The 22,621-nt window shown below is 45.1% G+C and overlaps 1 protein-coding gene across 1 annotated transcript in view; it reads right to left on the bottom strand.

Moving 5' to 3' along the window:
• Positions 1–22,621, bottom strand: part of RAB10 (RAB10, member RAS oncogene family) — a 51,477-nt gene that overhangs the window by 3,715 nt on the left and 25,141 nt on the right. The window contains exons 2-5 of the mRNA XM_074820405.1: positions 17,170–17,230; positions 5,759–5,897; positions 1,845–1,934; positions 1,225–1,326 (exon numbers count right to left, since the gene is read on the bottom strand). Coding sequence (XP_074676506.1) covers positions 1,225–1,326; positions 1,845–1,934; positions 5,759–5,897; positions 17,170–17,230 — 392 coding nt within the window. The remainder of the gene's footprint in view (positions 1–1,224; positions 1,327–1,844; positions 1,935–5,758; positions 5,898–17,169; positions 17,231–22,621) is intronic.

The following is a 22,621-nucleotide window of genomic DNA, read 5'->3' on the forward strand; positions in this document are numbered from 1 at the left end:
CGCTCTTCCCCCCGATTCTTCAGACAAATACACTGACGGCCAAAATAAAAATTTGAAGGTGAAAAGGGTCAGTGAGCCTCGCTAGCCTGACCTCCTGCTTACCAGAGGTCAGGGATTTTCAGCAGGTTTCTCACATAAAGCTTGTCAAAACCTGACTGAGAAACAACTCGGACCTACAACGGCGAACCAGACGTTGCTGAGCGACGTGTATTTATAAGGGTTGCAAAAAAGATTCAACATTGACCTTGCACTAAATTTGGACCCAGTTAACTCAGATGCCGTTATCGATGAAGTGATGGAGACGGGGCAGCCCCCAACGCTCAGCTGGGGCACAGCAACCCCACGTAGGGTCACCCCGGCACGTGCTGGAGTTGGCCAACCCTCATCTCCCGAGCTCTGCGGAGTTCCAGCGCTGGAGGGGCACGACCCGATGGGAAGCAGGAACGTGCCAGCACAGGGTGACAGGGTAAAGTGAGCCCTCGGCTATGGGAGCACAACAACTAACTGGAACCAGCCCGGAGCCGCCCACTCAGCTCGATCCTACGAACGGTGGCAGCTATCAGGAGCTGGTGTGTTTTTCTGCTCGTGGAAGATATCAGGGGTACGAGTACAGCAGCGCCCTGTCGCTCTGGGCATGCAGAGATGGGTACAGGCCACCAAGGCCACTGTCTTCAGGGGATGGGGAGCCAGCCACCGGGATGAGCTGGTGATCCACGCTCTCCTCTCAGCTGCAGTACAACCGCCCGATAAAACCTCCAACGAAACGCAGAGGCCGAGGGGGCTCATTACTGGAAACAGGGCAGAAACAACACTTCGAGCTCCTTCATCTGTCTGGCCAACCACACCTCAACTCTTCCCAAGAGGCGCTTCAGAGTTTTTAGCCCGTGCTGCACGTTGATGGAGATGGTGGCAGGGACAGGACAATCCTCTCCCACCCCGACTGAAACGTGTTAAGCCCAAGCACACGTACAACACAACCATGAGTTTAAGGGCCAAACAGCTACGAGTTCACGTTCCTTGGCTCTACTCCCTCTACACAGTAGCCCTACAACAATGGAACAGCAAACAAGCTTTAGAAACTTCCAACGTACAAGAACTCCTTCAGGGACGCGTTTGCCTTCGCACACCAAAGCCAAAAGCTGCAACAATCCAGATAAACATCAACAGCGATGGGAGCTGAAATTTTTAGGGTGTTTTTTTCAAGCAAATCCTGTAAGCACCTACCTTTCGAAGAATGTCTTCTGCTAATGTGAGGAATGCCTTCTCAATGTTTATATTTGCTTTTGCACTAGTTTCGAAAAACCTAATACCGTGCTCCCTAGCAATCTAAACCAAAAGAGAAAAAGAAGGATGTTAGCGTTACTGCAGAGCTATTCACTTGGTGCTGCCGTACTTGGGGATTAGTGGCATTTATAAGCACATAATATACTTTTGGCCGTAGCAGGCATCAGAAGTACTAGCTAGGCAAAGTGTCACAAAAGATTTGATACAGAATGATTCAGAAACAGCAATTAAAGTGTATTAAACCACAGGTCAATGTCTGGACGCAAGACGACCGATACCATACAAGCCTGTCACACGGTAAGTAACTTAACAAAGGATGCCTGAAAATTTGTAGTTATCAAAGGCAGCAGAAACAGCAGCGGAATTATTTCCATTCACGGCATTGTCTGCAACGCAGCTTCAGGGAAAACAACCCCTCGACTTACAAAGCATCAGCAAATCCAGCGGCCCTGCCCGCTCCCTGGCACATCCCACTGTGGCACCTCAACCGCCTGGAGCTGGCAGGAGGTTTTGGCACCGATTCGCTTCCTTGGATAAGCAAGTTTTGGTCTGACACTTACCTGTTCGCCTTTTGCTTTAGGGACAACTCTTTTATCTTCCATGTCACACTTGTTTCCTAACAGCATCCTCTCCACATCTTCATTGGCATGCTAAAACAAGACAAGAGACAGGTTCACACACCTCCCCCAGCAAGCAGTAAATATCCACCTCACTTTTGTACTTCCAGGCTGTTTGAAGTCCAGGCTAACGTTTACAGATCTTGGTGTCCTGCACCTTCCTGAGTCGTAACAAAAAGGCTGCCAGACATCGTTCTTTAGACAAAAGTGCTCACATAACCTGGAAGTGGAATGAGACAACAGCTACAGGTGTGACCCAGCTCTATCATCATCCCAATGCCAGTTATTTTCCCCCTTCCTTTTTATTTCTGTAGTTTACACGTGAAGTCTTCCTTTCTGAAAAAGGCCAAGCGCTGTTCTGCGACCCAGAGCCATAGTTAATGACACCAGCCTACCAAACCTCCGTTAGTTTGTATTCAGCAACGTGGGAAAAGAATCATCTTCCTGCCGGGCACTTAGAGGTGTGAGTTTTTCTGCGTGCTAGGCAAGCACATCACAGAAATGATGCTACAAAGCATCACAGGATGGGAACCACCCCACAGCTACAGATGCCAAGAATCAAGCTTCAAGCAGTGCCATGGCCCCAGCCGACACTACTTTTTGGTGTTTAAAGGGCCCTTTGCATCATTTTATTGTAAGTCTCCTCAACGACTGCGACTCTGTTTCAGCCACCGCAAAGCCAACTAACCAAGAACTTGGTAAATAAACCTGTTCGCCTGTTAGTTTATTTTTTTTTTTGAGAGGAGTTACCGAGTTAACTAACAAAGGGAAATTACAGCGCTCTAGCATCACGCTGCTCCTCTGATGTCGCAATGACAGCAAGACTGCGTGTCAGCTTTCTGCTTGAGCTCCATCTGCTAAGTACTTCCTGCAGGGAAATGTAACGCAGACTGTGCACTGAGCACATGTAAACCAGGTCATCGCCGAGGGAAAACTGAAGTGAGCACCCTGCTAACGTCCAGGATGCAAAGAAAAGCAGGACCATGCACTGAGGGAATCACCTTTGTAAGGCAAAAGCAAACACAGAATCCCAGAATCATTCAGGTTGGAAAAGCCCCTTGGGATCATCGAGTCCAACCCTCAGCCCGACTCTACAAAGTTCTCCCCTACACCACATCCCCCAACAGCTCATCCAAACGGCCCTTAAACACACCCAGGGAGGGGGACTCCACCCCCTCCCTGGGCAGCCTATTCCACTCTCTGACCACTCTTGCTGGGAAACATTTTCTCCTCATGTCCAGTCTGAACCTCCCCTGTTGCAGTTTAAAGCCGTTCCCTCTTGTTCTGTCACTAATTCCCTGGGAGAAGAGACCAGCACCAACCTCTCTACAATGTCCTTTCAGGGAGCTGTAGAGAGTGATGAGGTCTCCCCTCAGCCTTCTCCTCCTCACACTGAACAGTCCCAGCTCCTTCCATCGCTCCTCACAGGATTTATTCTCCAGGCCCTTCCCCAGCTTCGTTGCCCTCCTCTGCACTCGCTCCAGCCCCTCGAGATCTCTCTCGGATTGAGGTGCCCAAAACTGGACACAACACTCCAGGTGTGGCCTCACCAGTGCAGAGCACAGGGGGACTATCACCTCCCTGCTTCTGCTGGCCACACTATTTCTAATACACCACCAATGCTTTCTCGAGGAACACTGAACAAGCAAAAATACCCCGGTGGTTCAGTTATGGAAGCACTGCCAATATCCATCACAGGAAGGAAAGAATATGCCAGAGAGATGCACCAGACTAGCAGAAAAGCTCCAGCAGCCCCAACACAAAGCATCACTTAAGTGGATAACTGAAGTACTTTGAAACCTGCCATGAGCAGCTTCTTGGAAAGACTAATCTGAATTTACTTTCACTCCAACGCTCTTAATACTACTTTACAGAAGCATTACTAACACAACTACAGAGGCAAGAGATCCACGTTGCCATGCTCCTGCTTACAGTAACAACCCATTTCACATCCCTCAGGAGAATCACCCCCAGTTTTTTTTCTTTCAGGTCACAAGGAGGAAGAGCAGCCAGTTGCCAAAGGCAGATTAAGATGTCACATAGAATAAAACTCTGAAAACGTTAACTTTTCACGCCCAAAACTGCTTACACAGCAAGAGTCTTCTTTCAACTACAGCCAGCCCCAACATACAGAACCGTGCGCTTGAGCAACTCAACTCTACTCAAGCCCAAACAAAAGTGCACAGCACAGGACACCTCTGCAGAATGTGTGAGCTTTAAATAATGAAGTATTTCACAAGGATGAAGGTGTAATGTCTCTAGGTTTCCTGGCTATTTCTAAATCAAGGCTTAAGTGGCCTGTAGAAGAGGCTCCTTGCACAGACTAGCAATTCAGAAGAGCAGCTGGCTTGTTGAAAATTCTCCTCCTTCAGAGAATATCCTCGGCGATATTAATGCTGTGTAAAACTGAAGCACTCCATCCCTTCGTTCACAACTACCATTTGCAATGTCCTGTCCCTGAGCGGGTTACACCTGCCACACATTTTAGTGAGAAGCCTCAACGCTGCACCTGGAACCCCAGAGGACGACTTCACCCGTCACTCCTGCAAATGCACTCCTTTAGTGAGCTTCTTCCACAATAAAAAAAGCTTCCTGAAGGGTCAAACATCCCTTATAAAACTGCAGTAACCACGCTGCTGTCCCCACGTACCTGAAATCAGCTGCCGGGGTTTGTGTGGTGCAGATTTAAAACCATGAGGGCAGCAAAACCACTCTCTCCTCAGACATGATGGGATGAACGACATCCCTTACTCCTGGATACTGCTGAATTGTTTTTAAACAAAGCAACTGCAGAATCTAAAGACCCTGGTTTCAAGTTTACATTCAACTTGTCTCTGAGTTTCTTCCTGTGCTGCCTTACTTCCCCGCCCCTCCTTCTGTACCAAAACGTGTACCTTTCTGTAACAGTAGAGTTTCCCATTTCTCATGCTAGAAAATTTAAGTCCCAATATAAAATTTTTGCTCTCTAAGAACCTTTCACCAGTCTGACAGCACCCATCTGCTGACACTCGGTTCTACAGGGCCATCTTCATGCTTTCTAGAAAAAACACGAAGCTGGAAAATCCCAACATTTATTCCAGCTGGGAACAGCAAAACAAAACCAAGAACTAACAGCTGTGCTGCTCTCTAACACCTCAGAACTCCGGGAGAATGAACTCTTGGGTATCCAGGCCCTGAATGTTTCCACATCAGTTTCTTCTGCTTCACTTGAGCTGGCTTGAAATCTTACCAGCCTCCTTGTTTGGTACTTCTCAAACAAGGAGAAAAAAAATCAGCTATGCAGGTTTGAGCAGTTTGCCAACACTCAACGAGAGCAGTTCGCCATACTACCTGCAACACCCATGATAAAACTTGCAAATATTTCACGACGTCAATTTTGAGGGAGCGGAGGTGAGCGTATTTAATGATCTTTGAGAATTTACACAGCCATCCTTATAAAATAGGTTAGAACGAGAAGTGACGTATTCTATAGCTACTCTAGAGCTTACGGCTTCGCGTTGCTCCTCTGCACACCACCTCGTGGTGGCAGCTCCTCCCGAAAACTGCAGCTCCCAGTTACTAGAAGACACATTCCTTACCTCTGAGTATTCTCCAGCACAGAAACAAAGTTCACTTGTGTATGAATTTGACGTTTTAGGACACCACTAGCTCCTGTGCAGCATCGCAACCCTTCATGCCATTGCTGAAGGGAGAGTTGAGGGAGGGAACACAGGACAGCCAAAGAACAGCACCCAAACCCGTGTTAATTTACACCTTCTGCCAGGGTAGAAGCAGAAGCTGAGTTCTGCGGGACTCATCACACGCTCTACGGGTCACACCAAACAGCTCAATTCTGGAATCTTACAAACGTTACTCACCTCATCTATGTTTCTGAGCCACTTGCTGATGTTTTCAAAGCTCTTGGCATTGGTGATGTCATATACTAGCATGATGCCCATGGCACCTCTGTAATAGGAGGTGGTGATGGTGTGAAATCGTTCCTGCCCTGCCGTGTCCCTGCAGAAAACAGACAAGAGTATGTATCAGAGGCAAGCTTGAAGAACCCTGCGTGGTATATCCATTAGACAAGTGTGCACGGCCCTGTACGTGCTCTACGGCACTGCTACGGGGGGATGTGTGATGTTTTCAAAGAGCAGTAGGACATCCTCCAACGTGCACCAGCTTCAAGGTAGACCTGTTCCCTCCCAGGTGTAGCTGAACACTCGCAGAACGGGCAAGCTTCGGTAAGCCAGGCTCAGGAGGCTACAGAAACTGAGGGTTTGACGTTTCTCTTCCAGATTTTTAAAAACCCAATCCCCTTTAAAGTAAAACACATTTCAGAGTCAACTAGGACAGAAACAAGATGCTGGACTGCGTAACTGGGCTTACACGACTAAGGTGGCAGAGGATGAAGCCATCTGTTGAACAGCAGAGTGGTAGGTTGCAGTAGGTCGTCTACTATCTTACCACAATAAATAAACTCAGTATCAAGTCACGGTAGAAATTTCTTCATTTTAAACTTTGTATTTTTATGGACAACTTGAAACTTGCACCTGAAAGGAAAAACTTTCACTGCCAAGTCTCATATCTCAGGGAAGTGTCTCAGACTCCTGAGCCTTGGTAGGAACCAGCAGTGGACTGCACGAAACAGGAGCAAAAAATGCTCTGCCAACACTTCGATAGGACTGCGAGCTCCAGCAGTGAGAGTCTGAACGACCCTGAAATGCTGCTGTCCCAGACACTCTCTCCTGTTACTGACCAGTTCTTCCCAAATTAACATAAGAATAAGCCACTTTAAAACTCCATTTACAATTTTTAACTTACATGCCATAACCACTGACACAGCACAAGCCCCGCGGACTCGGTACTCAAGTTTCTATAGAAAGTTTCCAAAATGTTGTAGGCTGTTTAGCAACGCTGCTGTCAAAGTCAGGAGAGACTGGAACTGTGACCAGCAACGACGTGACCCAACTACCCAATCAACACCACCACAATGCCCAAGAAGATCCCTTTCCATTTCACCAGCTGCTGAGCAGCCACGAAGCCAATCACTCAACATTTTCTGGAACTCAGACTTAATACTGAGAGGAATTCTGTTTTTTCAGATCAATTTTATAAAGCTTTAAATTGATTTTACAAACGTAAATTGCTGAAATTTAGATCAAAATGTATGAAAAATAAATCTAGGAGATGTACTGTAACATTAAATTGTTGATTTCTACAAGCAATATGTTGAAAATAAACAGTGCAATACTAATAACAGTATGTGTTTTCCCATCTCGTTCCCAGATGTTTGATGGAGAGTGCATGAGATTTGGTTAAACCTGCAGGCCATTCAGTTGAGAATCAGGAGTTAACTGCCACATTCTACAGTGTCTTTCAGAGGACATAAATCCAACAGATTACATGTTTACAGCTAGTTTTCAGTGACACTATTCACATAAGGACACGGACCTGCTTGAGCAGGGCCAGAGGAGGCCACGAAGATGCTCGGGGGGCTGGAGCACCCCCCTGTGAGGACAGGCTGAGAGAGTTGGGGGGGTTCAGCTGGAGAAGAGAAGGCTCCGGGGAGACCTTAGAGCGGCCTCCCAGGACTGAAAAGGGCTACAGGAAAGGGGGGAGGGACAGGACAAGGGGAACGGTTTTAAACTGAAAGAGGGGAGATTTAGGTTAGATGTAAGGAAGAAATTCTTCCCTGTGGGGGGGGTGAGGCCCTGGCACAGGTTGCCCAGAGAAGCTGTGGCTGCCCCCTCCCTGGAAGGGTTCAAGGCCAGGTTGGACGGGGCTTTGGGCAACCTGGGCTAGTGGAAGGTGTCCCTGCCCATGGCAGAGGGGTGGGACTGGATGGGCTGTAAGGCCCCTTCCCACTCGAACTATTCTATGATAAGGTAGAATCAGATATGTCTCCAAATTTAAACTGGTCTAAATTGAGATTACCCATTCCCTAACCTCCTCCCGAAAGGTACAGCATTCCCCCCCAGACCCACATTTCCTTGTTCACAAACCAGTAACCTCAGAAAAGATGACAGACTTCAGTTGAACCAGTTCAACTCGTTTCCCTCTCAACTGTTCCTGAGGTCACAGCAAATGCCTGGGCAGAACATGGACACCACCAGGCACTGAGTCCTGTGGAAACTCAGCTCTCCCCACCGTCCTGGCACCTACAGTTGAACCAACAAACACTGACTGCAGTTGCCAAATCAATTTGTTTAAGCACATGTTAGATTTCTGGCCAGGTATCAGCTGGCAAATGGGGAGTAAATGAAAAGCCTCAAAAGCTGAAGATACCACGGAGGAAAAGTTCCTAAGATGAAGGGGAAACGCTGTACAAAGTTTCTTCTCCAAGAGTCTTATCGCCTCCTGTTTGGCTCAGACCCCAGATCATGGTTTTAAGGCTGATTGCTCCCAAGATTTTACCTCCTCCTAGGAAATGACAAATACCAGGAAGAAGGCGAAGAGCAGAGGAGGAGGAGGAAGAATAGGGGCAGGTCCTAAACCTGAGCACCACTCTGTTCGGAGCTGTTCTAACAGGCCGTGCTGCGCAGAGGTCCGGCTCGCTGGCAGTAGCCTCGAGAGGCAACCTAGTCCACTCCCTGGCTCTACAAAACGTTGAGGGATACTCACATTATTCCCAAAAGTTCTGCTGGAGACCTCTGAGGATTGCTGGCTTCAGTCCCCCTCTCTCATTTCCTTTCTGTCCCACTTGGAAGTTTCTCCTGATGGCACACTCAGGTTTTCCTTAGTGCAAGTTAATCCTTGTCTTCCCTTTCATAGATAACTAGAGGAGTTCATCTCCCTCCTCTCTACAACTAAACACAAACATCAAACACAGCTCTTGCACCTTCTCTGAAGGTTCTCAAGACACCTCAAGTTCTTTAGACCTTACTCACTGGCCAAATGTCTAAGATACACGGCCTCACCTATTTACTCTCTCCAGACTCCCTCTGATTTGCCCAGGTCTAAGCAAAAACCAGGACACTAGTCCAGCTGAAGTCTTACCAGCCTCGTGCAGGAACATCTTCCAGAAGACCTGGGCATGCCTGTTTACGCATCCCACTCCCTTTCCTCATGATTAAGCAGATTTTTCTGATATTTGAGTAACTGATTACTCACACTGAACTTGCTAACTTTGCATTTGTCTCTACCAAATTTCACAGGACTTTTTCCAGTGACATTTCTCCAATCAGTCGAAAGCAATCTGAATTATCATCCAGTCCTCTGCACAATTGATACTTTCCAACTTCATCGTTTCTTGCTTAACTTAAAGACAAGAACCATACTCTCTATTCCCTTATCCCAAACATTAAAGAAAACACTGCCTATTGTGAGACTCAGGACAGACTCCTGCAAAATATCTCAACAGAACTTTTGCACATCACTTATTTTCTCTCACCAGGAGTTTTGTATCCCCTTGATAGCATCTTCACCCAAGTCATTTCCCCCGACTTGCTTACATCAAACAGGGCATTGTCAGAAAAGCCTTACAAAAAACATCAAGACATACGGCACCTGCAATTTCTCCTCTCCTGACAAGGCCAGGAGCCCTCACAGTGAGAATTCAGATTGATTTTACACAACTTGGCATGGGCAACACCTAGCTGTTACTCATCGCTTGTCACATACTATGCGCCTACAACTAAACTTGCTTCGTTAACTCCTCCAGTGTTTCTTCTGGCAACTGAAGCTAATGGAGGAAAAGAAAGCCGGGGAGGAATAAAGCTAAGAACCTGGAGTGTTTCCTTTTTTTTTTTTTTTAAAGTACTATATTTGCCCTTTCCCCTTCTTAATGGATTCTCCATTCATTATTCAGAGATAACTCTTAATGGCTGTGAGATTAGAGAACTGACTGAAGCAAACAGAGGAAATGAGTTATGGTTTTCAAACTGCCTATGACCGATGAATCCACCCTGAGCAAACGCCACAAGACAGTCAGAGACCACGTGTCTTGTTCACTGCCCTGGCTTGCCATTCTTTTGTTCCAACCTCTAGGATTTAAGAATATGCTCCAAAGCTACGGGTGTGCAGCAAATCCTCGACACAGGCAAAAACAACTGCAGAAGCTCGCTAGCTTTCCAAGCTCAAATAAATGTAGATGAGGGCTACTAAGATAGCTTAGGAAAATGAAGCTCTACTGCACAGGAGGAAAGGGGGAACTTGGTTTGTTTAGCTGCAAAATAAAGACAAAGAAGGTCATCCTGTGGGACTAGGGAAAGGAGAAGCACAAGGAAAGTGAAAAATCTATTTAAATTACTCTCATGCCAACATTAAAGTATGCATAAGCTGTATCATATTAGAGGTTTAACCAACAGAGAAAGGAATTTCTGGGACAGCTTTCCGGTTGACCTGGCAGAGACTAAAGAAACCTTAAGATGTACTATGACTTATCTATGAAAGATTCACAGGGATGCAACAAGAAGAGATTATATCTGATGGTCTGTGAAGATCCTTCCAGTCCACACAGCTCGAAATAAGAGTCTTCAACATATTAAACCAAATACTTCCTAGCAAAATATTCTTAAGAATTTTATTATGTCCCACTGTTTCTTCTTATAATATTTTTAAAACTACACAGCACAATACTGCATTGAAGAAACTGTACTGCTGACATCAGGCACACTCTGGAAGCTTTAGCGAAAAACTTCCTTCACAAAGGAACATCTGTAAGATACCTCACGACTGGCAAATTTCAGCTTTTCTGAAAAATATTCAGCCAAGGAAAAAAAAATAATCTATGAGTGAAGAATCTAATTGTTTTATAGGAAGTCAGAGTGACATGCCAAGAGAGTCCCTTCCACCTTGAGCTATGCACATGGTGAACAGTCTCAAAAGCTCTCAGCAGCAAGAGTTAACTTTTAGAAGTTCCTAGGATAATTGCAAATCTTAATGAGACTGATCACACACTAGTGCACACAACAATCACACCACAACAGCTAGTGGTGCTGTCTGCAGCTCTGGCTGTTCACCTCTGTACTTATTAAATGCAAGAACTTGCAGGTAACAGGGCATTTCCACGGCTGTAGTTATTTCAGATAGCCACGCTGCTGCACGTTTCTTTCCGCTGTTCCAGGTCAGCCCATTACTGTTGCAACGAGCCCACTGCTGAATAAAAAATTCTGAGGACCCTTTTCTAGCCATGTAAAAGTGTTCCCAGCAAAGATGCACTGAAAAAAAAAATTGCTTTATGGTCTTCTACACAGTTGAGAGCTGCATGCTAGAAAAAATAAGGCTGTTTCTAAAATTTGGAATCAGTCAAGCAGACTGTAGGAAAATAGGCTGACATACAAATTTTATGTAAAGACAGGAGGGTCAGCGTAGCAGCTAAGTAGGAAAAAAAGAAAAAATTTAGATGCCTTCGAATCGTTAAGTGTTTTTCAGTTTGCTACAGAAGCAATTTTGTCATTGTACTGCTTCCATACTAATCCAACACTGTCAGGTATGACTGTTTCATACACCACCGAAGAGAAAGGGATCATTTGTCCTGCCCAGCTCTGGAAGCTCTCCAGGATGCGTAGCCTTTTAGATCTCACCTTTCTGGCCTTAACGACGCAAGTCACCGCCTTGCAACAAGCCTGTCCAGGCACAAGAAGAACAAGCACTTTGCTAACTTACACCTACTGTCCTTCACCTCATCTCTGAGTTCCTCGGTCTGGCTTGACAACACACACTGCCCACCAACACCACGCCAGGAATCCGCATGAAAACTGGCAAATAGAGAATTCGCAAGTGAGGAATCAACAACTGTTAGTCCCCCATGAACCCCTGCAGAACTAACTCTTCATACAGCTCTACCCATCTCTTGTGGTTACTCCTTAAGATCAGCTTAAGACTAGTTTAAGACTAGATGTGTATACACCATGTGGCTGTTTAATGAAGCTTGGGATTACTACTCTGACTTGAAAAGGCAAATAAGGACCTCTGGAAAAGGCTGAGCACTCACCACTGCTCCCATAACCCCAGTCTGTTGATAATCCCTACAAACCTGTTCCTAATTACTGCAGTAATTTCTTCAACAGCTTTTGGCCCTACCCCACCCCTCCAGCATCCCACAGTCAGCATAAACATCTTCGGGGGTTTTTTGTTTTGGATTCACTCTCCCAACATCAACATCCTGTAATTCCACCTCAGGATCATCTCCTCCAGTTCCTCATTGTCTTCCCAGACCGTGGAGTCTGTGAATGGAGAGACCAGAAAGTGGCTGTATTTTCTGCAACCATTTTTCACAGAATATTCTTGAATAAATGGAAAGAGGGCTCCTGGGGTAAGTTCTGCAATAGCAGAACAGGATACATCATGCCAAGTTCTACCTGGCCGATCTGGGTTTTTTTCCTTCTGCATTTCCCTTTATTTCATTTCCATTACGCTGAACTAGAGCTTCTCCCAGTCTCCCGCTCCTGCTGCTGGATTTCCAGCAACTTTGATTTCCACTGTCCTTGAGCTTATAAAGTCCTTCCTCCTCCTCCCTGTCTGCTATTTTTTAGATGTATGTTTTAGATGACAGTAACATCTCCTTTCAGCCTTCGTTTCACCAGGATGAAAAACCTAGACCTGACTTCTGTGCACTCTCACAAGCATGTAAGAGCCGCACTTGTCAGGCCAGAGGTTTTCAAGCTTTCACTTCTGTGGAGTTCAAGGACTTCTGGAGCCCGAGATCCATCTATGTGACAGTCCAAACCAGACCATCCCCTCGTGAAATCCCACGTACACCTGCAGCTACCACAACATCTTGTGATGAGGAGTTTCACAGCTTAACTTTGTTTCCTTGTGTTTTGCACGTGCCACCTTCAAGCCTTAGGCCAGAACTAATGCTCTGGTATTGGAAAAGGCAATGAGTTACATCAGTCTCTACCTACCTTTTCCAGTATAGTCATGATTTTAAAAATGCGCTTTGATCACTTCTCTGATATCCTGAAGAATCCCAATCTTTCCAGCTGTTCTTCCTAAAATAGTTATTACATCCCTCTGATCATCCTACTTGCCTCTTTCTTTCTAAGGCCTGCTAATCAAAATTGTATATTATGTTAGGCCTGCTAATCAAAGTTGTGTATTACGTTGGGCTGTGACACTTCCCTGCCCACTGGAAACAATCGCACTCACGGTATCAGAAAAATCACATTTAATTTTTCAATTGCTACACTGAGCTAGTAAGTTTGGTGAATTACAGGACGCCTAAGCCTTTCGGTTTCCATTTCAAAGCAATTCTACCTGAGTTCCTGGAGCGTTATGGTATTCACTCCTCAGAGCTGAATTTTTAGCTCTACCACTCTATTCCTCTAAAGAGTTTCATCGCTTTCGCAACGGTAACACCGTCTTTTCCTGGAGCAGTAACCTCTCATTTTGGTTCTTTTATTCTCCCTCCCTTCTCTGTACTGCAAGCATTACTGTATTAATCACATTCATCAGTGTCAACCCTCCCAGGCCCCACCCTTCATAAGCATTTCCACTCCCACATCTTTACTCCAATTCCTTTCTCCCAATCCCTGTACTAAGCCCACCACTGGTGGCTTCCCACACGGCATCTTATCACACACTGTCACATCTTTTTCCAAACAGCCACGGAGTACAATCACCTAACCAAGACACTTGACTCTTCCAGGTGCTTCCACCCCGAATTTCACGTACCAGTGGTCCTCCCGATGGGTCTGCCCTGAAGCCCAAAGGCCAGTCCCGAGAGCCGTGTCCCATCCTGCTCCCTGCTGGCAGCCCAGGCACGGTGCTGGGCTCCTCCAGAACCTCCCTGCACGCAGACACGGTCCCGCTTGCCACCAGGTCCCACCAGCCTCCTCTTCCTGTTGTCCCAACCTCCCCTCTCCCCATCTCAATGTCGTTTTGGCAACAGTCACATTCACATTTGGCGCAATATGAAAATGCTTTAATCCTGGCTTGATCCTTACTGACCAGTAACCCCACTTTTTAATAGCTATGAAGTATCAAGTTGCTTATCGCCTCTGGCAAGGTTTAACTCCGCTTGACCTTTGTATTCTTGCTCTACTCTCTCTCTATATATATTTCAGAGGTCAAGGCATGACTGCGCTACTGCCACGTCTGCTCATTTTCCACACCCAGGAAGAGAAGCAGGTACCTATCTCACTGTGTAGCAAAGGAGCAGAGCTATACCAGAAAGTGCTGGTTTTATCTGTTTTCTGTAAAACTAATTGTCCCTTGTGACTGCAGCCCCCCCCCCAGGAGTACAAAAGCCAGTACCAGCCACAGTGAAACACAGCGACCCAGCTTTGCAGGCAGCCAGAGAGCAACTCCTGTACCAGGACAACAGTCTAAGCAAAATTTAGTATGTGGGTAATGGAGGACTGTATGGATCAGTGAGAGCCAGATCAATACAGTAATTTTAAACTGAGGAACAGTTTATTTCTCTTGCTGTATGTGAAAAGAAATACCCTTTTCACCTATGTAAATGAATGCTACATAATCAAATACTTCATCGCTCCCACTGTCGGAGAAAGCTTATTCTCTAAGTGACAGGTTTGCTCAGCCACCACTTTCACCAGTGACGGCTCACTGAGCACAGCTCCCTCACAAACACTGAGCAACTCCAGGTGAAGAAAGTCTGTCATATTTGGGAAATGGCTAACACGTAGGAAGGTGTTCAAGGTACAAAATTCTGTCACCATCTGTCATTTCACAAACAGCTGAATGTCACTATTCTGAAAAAAAAAAAAAAAAAGAGGTTTCAATCTGAATAAGCACCGATAATAATAGTGATGATGATGATGATAACAGCAACGACAGGACAAAATTGCCTTTGCTTCTAACAATAAAAGGGCCTGTAAGGAAGCAAGAAAATAGCGTTACAAAAGGCATGGTGGCACTTTGGAGAGCCACGGCTGGACTCATCCCGTCTCTGTAAGCGACCAGCAGCAGCGCAGATGCGCGTACGAGAAAGGGCGAGCTGGCAGGCAGTCTCATGAACAGGACAATTGTTTTCTGATGTAGGGGGAATCCCACAAATGAAATATCCATCATTCCTCCTCTAAATCCTGTGTGTGGATACAGGCATGCCTGCAATGCAATACTAACTGAAAGCAGCCAAGTGCCAAGAGTCTCATCTCCTGCCCCAACCAAAAGTCCGTTTTCTCATCCCCATCAGCCCTTTGTTACCTTCTGCTGAGGTTAATCAAGCACCGAGCCGTGTCCCTGTGGAAATGCTACCGACGACTCCAAAGACATTTTGCTGATTCAGCTACGTTGGCTCCTGGGCCTACTTCAGTTATAAAAAGCACAACCCATACTCTGGATGCAAGAAAAGCTACAAGAACAGCCTTGGGTTGACACAGGAAATGTTCCACTAAACACATCCCTTGCTCACAAAACTGCTGCAGCGGGAGCGAAGTGTAATTCTGGAAATCTGTTACACAACTCCTAGAAGTACAGGGCGAGTTTAACTACAGGAAGCGGTGGTTAAATATAGATGTGCTGCACAAAGTATCTTCACCAAAAGGCACTACTGTTCTAGCCACCAAACCACCGCTGGGCAAAACTCCTTGTACAGGAAAAGTTGGAAACTACAAAGCCTAGATTTTTAAATTTTTTTTTCCATCAAAAGTGCATGCCATAGGAATTTCATTTTCTGCTTTCCAAGTTTCATTTCAAATGTCAATTTTAAACTGGCAAGAACAAGAAGCAGATTCAGACAACGACCTCCCAACTTTGCAATGTTTAAAAGTTGCAGTTTCATAGAACTCGGCTCACTCAAACCCCTCTTCATTCCCCTAAGCCACTAAAACCCACAACGCTTACAGCTTCATTATGGCTTGGCTTCTTCATCTGCATACGCATTAAACATCCTCAAGTATTCCATATTTTTGTTTTTACATTTCACAATGACTTTTTTTCCTAAATTTAATCTAACGCTTCCTTTAAGTCATTCCAGTGTTTTGTTCTACCTTTCCATCCCACGGTAGTTCCCAGCACCTACCCTGTTGGGGTGAAAAATACGACAAAATGTTTGTTATAAGTTATGGTTTGCTCTGGGTTGAAAAGCTGGCTGTTAACAGTCTGGTGAACTCCTATAGCAAGAGCTGCCCAGCGAGTCAATCAATGAAGCTGCATCACCCCCAAATGCCTCTTCAGCTCCTGCTCTCGGTTCCTTCCTTCCCGCCGCTCTGCTTTCGGTTCCCAGTTGATCTCTGCCCATCCTTCCTCAGGCAGCTCCAGCTAAAACCCTGCCCTGACCCAGACGGCTCCGCACCAACGCACTCCAGCACGCTGAGCTGCTTCATCATCCAAGCGCTTCCTTATCGACCGGCTACGCAGTTTATACAACACCATCGCCTTCGACAGCTCCTTCCCTTGCAGGGCACAAAACAAAACAACTAAGCTGGCCAACTTCTGCGAAGGAGGTGCTCGTGGGATGGGGATGAGAGAAACAACTAGGAGACAAGGTGCACGCTCAGCATGCTGGTAACGAGGAGGATTCAGAACACACTCGTTAGGAAGGATAATCGTTCAGCCAGTCCTACCCCCAGACAGAGAGAGATCAGTGCCTCCTAACTGGAACCCATCCATCAGCATCTACAAACGTCAATGTTATCAAGTCATAAAAGATATTTATTAGTGGGCGACAAAATGGGAAAATTGAAGGTCTCAACAAATGCAAGTTTTGGACTCTTGGTAAAGCTGGAGAATGCACCAGCAATAGTCGTACACGGTCGAGGAGGGAGCCTAAAACATACAGGCTAGGAAAAGCCATTAGCTTTCCTGACTTGAGTTGTTACAGGACTATTAAAACACAAGAAAAATCTCTAGTTAGGTAACAAGTTAAGAGTTCAAGTTCTGCCTCATGTTAGGCTTCCCTACATAGAAGCAGCCATGTTTTCAGCCAGCTGAGAAACCCTCCAGCTTACCACAGAAAAATATAAAATAAGTGGAGACGTGGATTACACTTTCTTGCTGACACAAAGCAAGGCTACTAGTGAATTTATAGTCATAGATTCGAGGCAACTCATAATTAAAAAATTCCAGTTTTAAAGCACTTCCCACTAAATCACAGACTGCAAGGATCCTGTCCTCCCAAACAGGAGATCTGCCAGCAGCCTGTCCGAGGGAGCAGGCAGGAACAGTGGTTACAAACATCACGCAGATCTCTTCCCCTTTTCTTAAAAAATGTTTAGGGAGATAACACTGAGCTTTAGCGCTATGGAAAATACAACACACAGTTACAAAATTAGATACCTGAATAATCTCAGGAAGAGCAAACTCTTCTCAGGAAGACCTGCTTCTGGAAGAAGCCACCCAGAAGGATGCCACCCCGTAGCTTCTTGGGTCTATTACTCACCATATCTGTAGCTTGATCTTCTTTCCTTGTAATTCAACAGTTTTAATCTTGAAGTCTATCCCTGAAATAAACAAACACATAAATAACTAATTAGTATTTACCTACACAAAAGCAATTCCACATCAACTCATCTGCTCCAGACAACAGCTTTTTTCTTCTTTTAGGGAATTGTCGGGTACACCACGGATGTGCGGGTCAGCCGGAAGGCGAGGAACGCACCGGCCAGCGCAGACAGGGCCTCAGAGGGTCCCCCTTCGGCTGACAGAGTTACGGTGATCTGGCTTGGAAAAGCTTTTAAAAGTTTCTTGTTTATTTTTAAGAACGAAAAATATCAGGTTTTTGCAATTTTTCTGTAGAACTTCCAAAAAGAAGAAATTTGGGAGTTTGGGTATAAATTTAAACATCCTAAACAACACAGCAAGATTTCTTCTTATTGGTTTTTTGTTTGGGTTTTTTTTGGTTGTTTTGGGTTTTTTGTTTGTTTGGGCTTTTGTTTTGTTTTTTTTTTTTTTGTTTGTTTGTTTGTTTGTTTTATTTTTGTTTGTTTGTTTTATGGTTGTTTTTTAAAAAAAGATTCTTTCCCCCAAAATTATTAAACCACAGTATTTGGCATATGCTGAAAAATTATGTGAAATATTGAGGTGAATTTTTCTTTATTTTTTTTACTCTTAGACCTAATTCTTGTGATACCACCACTTCAGAAACCTCTCAAAAAAACCCCACCTCTTTTCCCCAAGGTCCTCCTTTCCATTAATTCTGCTCAAGTAATCTACCTGTCAGAACACCATTAACTAAAGAAATCTTAATGTTTATTACCTGTTTAACATAACTCAAAGCGGTCAGAGCATGTGACATGACTCCAGACTATTAAAACCAGTCATCTTGCTTGTTACACCATTGGAACAAGCTGCAGAAGCCCTGAATTGTCTCTCGAGCTGAACACACACGTGCGTGGCTTCGGGAGCACCAACCTCAAGCTCCATCAACGTAAGCAGAAGGGTTTAAACAACATGAAGCTTTCAACCAGCAATAAAAGGCAAGTTATCAGCTAAGCTGGCACCCAATCACCACGTCTCTTTGTCCAGGTCCATCCCTGCTCCAGTCTCTGTACAAGCAAAGTCAGGATCTGACTGACTTTTTGTGCATAACCACGACTCTCAACACTCGGAGTAAGCACAGACCATCTTGACTGAGTACGAGTAAGGTTTTTTTCCTTTTCATGCCAACTAATACAAAATAATTCACATGTTAACTAGCGGCAAAGCTGAAATGGTATCACAAGGAAGTGAGTTACCCACGGGATTTGCAAGGACTGAGGAGATGAAGGAGAGCTGTCCTGACAAGACTTAGGCAAGATGAAAATATCAAACTGAAGACAAATCGTTGGCGGAGATCAATGCTGCAACCAGTATTTAATATCTTCATTGTTAATTCTGGTATAATAAATTGTCCTATTTGAAGTCTACTGCTTACAAAAGTGAGAGGCACTGTACAAAGGACGATTAAAATAAGAAACTGATAAACTTGAAGACAGAACAAACACAAGGGACAGGTGTCAGCAGTATAAAATGCAACATTACGTGCCTGCTACCCAAGAATTTCTTCTGCCAACCAGCAGCTGTCAGATGACAAAGAAGAAAGACCGAAGGTTGAGAGATTACCATTTTACTTTCATGGAGTAACTATCACAGAATCACCTAAGTTGGAAAGGACCTTGAAGATCCTCCAGTCCAGCCATTAACCTCACACTGACCGTTCTCAACTCCACCATATCCCTAAGCGCTGGCTCAACCCGAAACTATGATCTGATGGAGAGGCAACCCTAGAATAAGCAAATATAATCTTGCAGGCACCCGGTGAGAAATTTCCATCCGAAGCAGGGAAATGCGAACACCGTTGTGTAAGACCTTGGTGAAACCTCGTTTGTGCAACATGTACAAACTACTCATTCTTTCTCAGAAGAGATGGGCTCAGAGCAAAACGTATGCCGAGCAAGACAGGCCAGGATGAGGATCTCCCCCACCAGCTCCTCCACAGCCGAAGAGGCTCGAGGACCATGTCTTGTTCCAACCTTCTCTTCTCCAAAACTGCCCACAAGAATTACCAGCACAGACTACATCAGTGGAGCAGGAACACTACAAGCCATCTTCTCAAACTGCTCTGACCGTCATCAGATGCCAGAGTCCTGACTTTCAATTCAAACCAGAGAAAACACTGCTGATCATTTTTCATGCTTTCTAAAAATCTGTTTATATTTAGAGTTTTTAAAAGGCAGCAGCTGCAATCACACACTTCCCTCCTAAATCTACAAGGTCATTTTATACCAAGGAAGATTAAATAGAATTTATGAAACACACTATTATGCAAGAAGTCTGCCTTGGAAGGCAGCTTCAAACCCCACCAAGTCCAACTCCTTTTAGCTCTATATAGTGCACACACTACTTGATTTTAACATTAAAAGTTAGTAAATCAGGATACCAGAGCCTCTCTGGGAAAGACTACACAATTTTAGAGGGTGGGTGGGGGGAGAATCCCCCTCCCCACAGGCCTGTGTAGTGCAGGGGCAGGAGCGGGGACGGCACTTGCTAGGTGGACACCCACCACGTATGCAGCCAGAAAGGAAAACAGGGAATAACCCTGAAATGATCACCAACTGCACCTCCTCACCGAGCCGCTCGCGGTTACCAAGTACTTCATAAACACGAGTCGGAGTGTGAAGGGGCAAAACTCCCCATTTCTAAGGATTTAAAGCAGTACAGTGACTAAAGGCCAAGGTTGTCCACTAATTCTAAGACGTCAGCTTGGGACCTTCAGACCTTTGTTTCAGGTCAATGCTCCATTTTCTTCCAATTAGCCAAAGCAGCATTTCATCATTCATGTTACGTCAGATTTATGACTCAGTATAGCTAGTGTCGTATGGATGTGGTTTGACAAATAAACCTGAATGATTAATAGCCAACACACAGAACTGCCCCAAATACACTTAACTATCCCCACATTTTGCAGCATTTAACCAAGTTAAAAGCATTTAACCAAGTTGTTTGCTATGATGTAGTGCTCCACAGCAACGCTACCGAACAAACACACACAGCACTTACCGAAAGATCATACATAGAAGTATTTTATACACTGACACTTACTTTTAGGTTCTGCCCAGATAAAGCAGGATGTTTGACAGCCACTTCTTATGCCTTAAAGTAAGCTATTAAGCCAGCCAAGGACATTAACTCTTCTCTGCACTGAGAGGGATTTGGCTAACTCTAGTATTTGGGGATAAAATAAATCTCTAATCCCATGTTATACTCAGCTTCCATTCCAATTACAATATAATACTAGTTCAGCCTTCATAACAGAAAGATTGTTATAAATAGGAATGACTATTTGTCTCCAAATACTTTCAAAGTAGTTTTAACAGACTGGAAAAAATAGATTTCTGCATCACTATAATGCCCGCTCCCTTCGAGGTCTTTCCAAAGAAGTCGCTGGTGACATTATACTGCAGAAACACAAAGGCTTCGGGGAGAAGAGATCACAGCTATGGGGAGCTTCCAGTAACACTAAGTTCAAGAAAGAGTTTAAGAGTGTAACGGGAATAAAAATCGAATGGCATGCAGAACAGACATACTGCTATCACAAGAGATAATGACAAAACTAATTAATTAAAGATGAGCATGAAATTACTCCCTCATTAAGTGTCAGTAAGATATTCATCAACTTCAACAGGGCAAACTGGAATTCACAGAAAAACCTGGAAGTATACTGCCAGCCTATGAAACACTTATAACCCCATACTTTCAAATAAAAATTTGGAAGTGTTTGTTACTCTCCAGTACAGCTCACGCAGTTTCACAACGAGGTCTCCTTACAGGCAGATCATCCCAGGTTTCTGGCTCAATTCTAGGTTTCCTCCCAACTTCAAGTCTTCTACCAGTTGCTTATAGAAATATCCGGGCCCAGATCTGACCAAAAACTGAACTCATGGCTTTAAAAAAGACTGTTTTTTAAAGGCTGTTTATGAATTCTTTAGGTCACCAGCCTTTGAGTATCAAGGTTTAAGAAGTACCAGCAGTTGATCTCATGGTATGTGCGAACAAGCTCTGCCCTTACACAACTACTGGAAGTCATTTCTGCCTAGTCACTGTAAACAGGCAGACCAAGAGGAGTTTTGGAAGCCGGGAGGTCAGACCTGTGCATCAGGACACTGAAGTGAAGCTCTTCTGTCCCTACATCAGCAGGGGTTATTGTCAACGACTCCCGACAACGTATTGCAGCTTTATTTGTGTAAGTTTAAATATCTGAATGTCTGGGTGAACACAGAACTATTTGCTCAACGGTTCTGCGTTTCCATTGCTCTCAGATGAAAGATGTTAACGAAGACCCTGGACTTGCGTCAGCAGAACAGCGTGTTTTAAAGCCATAATCACAGCATCCGGACAGCTATGTATCACTTTACACCTTCTCCCAAGCCCCTGCCAAGGCTTTGTAAAGATCACTCTTCTGTTGCTAAATCACAAACCAACTGTTCTCCGAAAGTGAAAGACAAGAATGCCATCAGTACAAAAGGGAGGGAGAAAAAGTTATTTTCCAGTCCATTTCAGAGCTACAAATGATGAGCTAGCCCTTTTCAGACAGCACGAATTTTGTTTGCATTCTTCCCAAACAAAGACCCCATTGAGCTCAGTGAGGACACTGGGTGGTAGGAAGCGGGATGTAGGGCAAGAGAGAGGCAACGCTGCAGCGCGAGGACAGTCAACCTGCACGTCAAATCCCCATCAAGTGCAGACTGTAAGCAGCATATAAATAAGGGCATTTTGTGTTTCATTTGTTAGTCGTTGCCTTGCAGATATACTTTAATAGAACTGTGTGTTTTCAACTCGGGAAAGAAAAGCCAACGTGCACAAATTCAGACTCGAGTCTCGCGTCTTCAAGCTGCCCCCCCCTTTGTACTACAGGCTCTGGCAACAGCAAGTATTCTTCTTAACAGTGTATTTAAATTGCAGCGATCAACACCCGAATTAAGAGGCCAGAACTGAGGCCACATTCAGATTTTCTGATGAGCCCCGGAGCCACCTGGCCAGCAGCCTTCACCTGCACCAGCGTCAGCGACCCCACAGAAGGGAAGGGTCTCAGCCCATGCCGCTGCGCGGTCTCTGAGGGTTTGGGGGTGAACTTCAACCCCCCCACTAAGCCACTTCAAACAGCCAAAGCAAGGTGGAGCTCTTGCAAGCGCTTTAATAGCCACAAAAGGAATCAATCTTATCTTTACTGCCTCCCTGTTTAGAAACTCCAGCGTTAGGCGAAGAAAACGACTGAGCAGGCAGAAGGAAGTCTGCTCTCTTTGAATGAGCAACTTCCCAACTCACAGAGGAAGAAGGAACGCAGCGTCCTGACGTACGGCACATCAGTACGAGAAACCCTAACGTACCTCTAAGTTCACACACCACCACCGTCA

The sequence above is a fragment of the Strix aluco genome, chromosome 3 (assembly GCF_031877795.1).
Source record: "Strix aluco isolate bStrAlu1 chromosome 3, bStrAlu1.hap1, whole genome shotgun sequence".
Classification (NCBI taxonomy): Eukaryota; Metazoa; Chordata; class Aves; order Strigiformes; family Strigidae; genus Strix; species Strix aluco.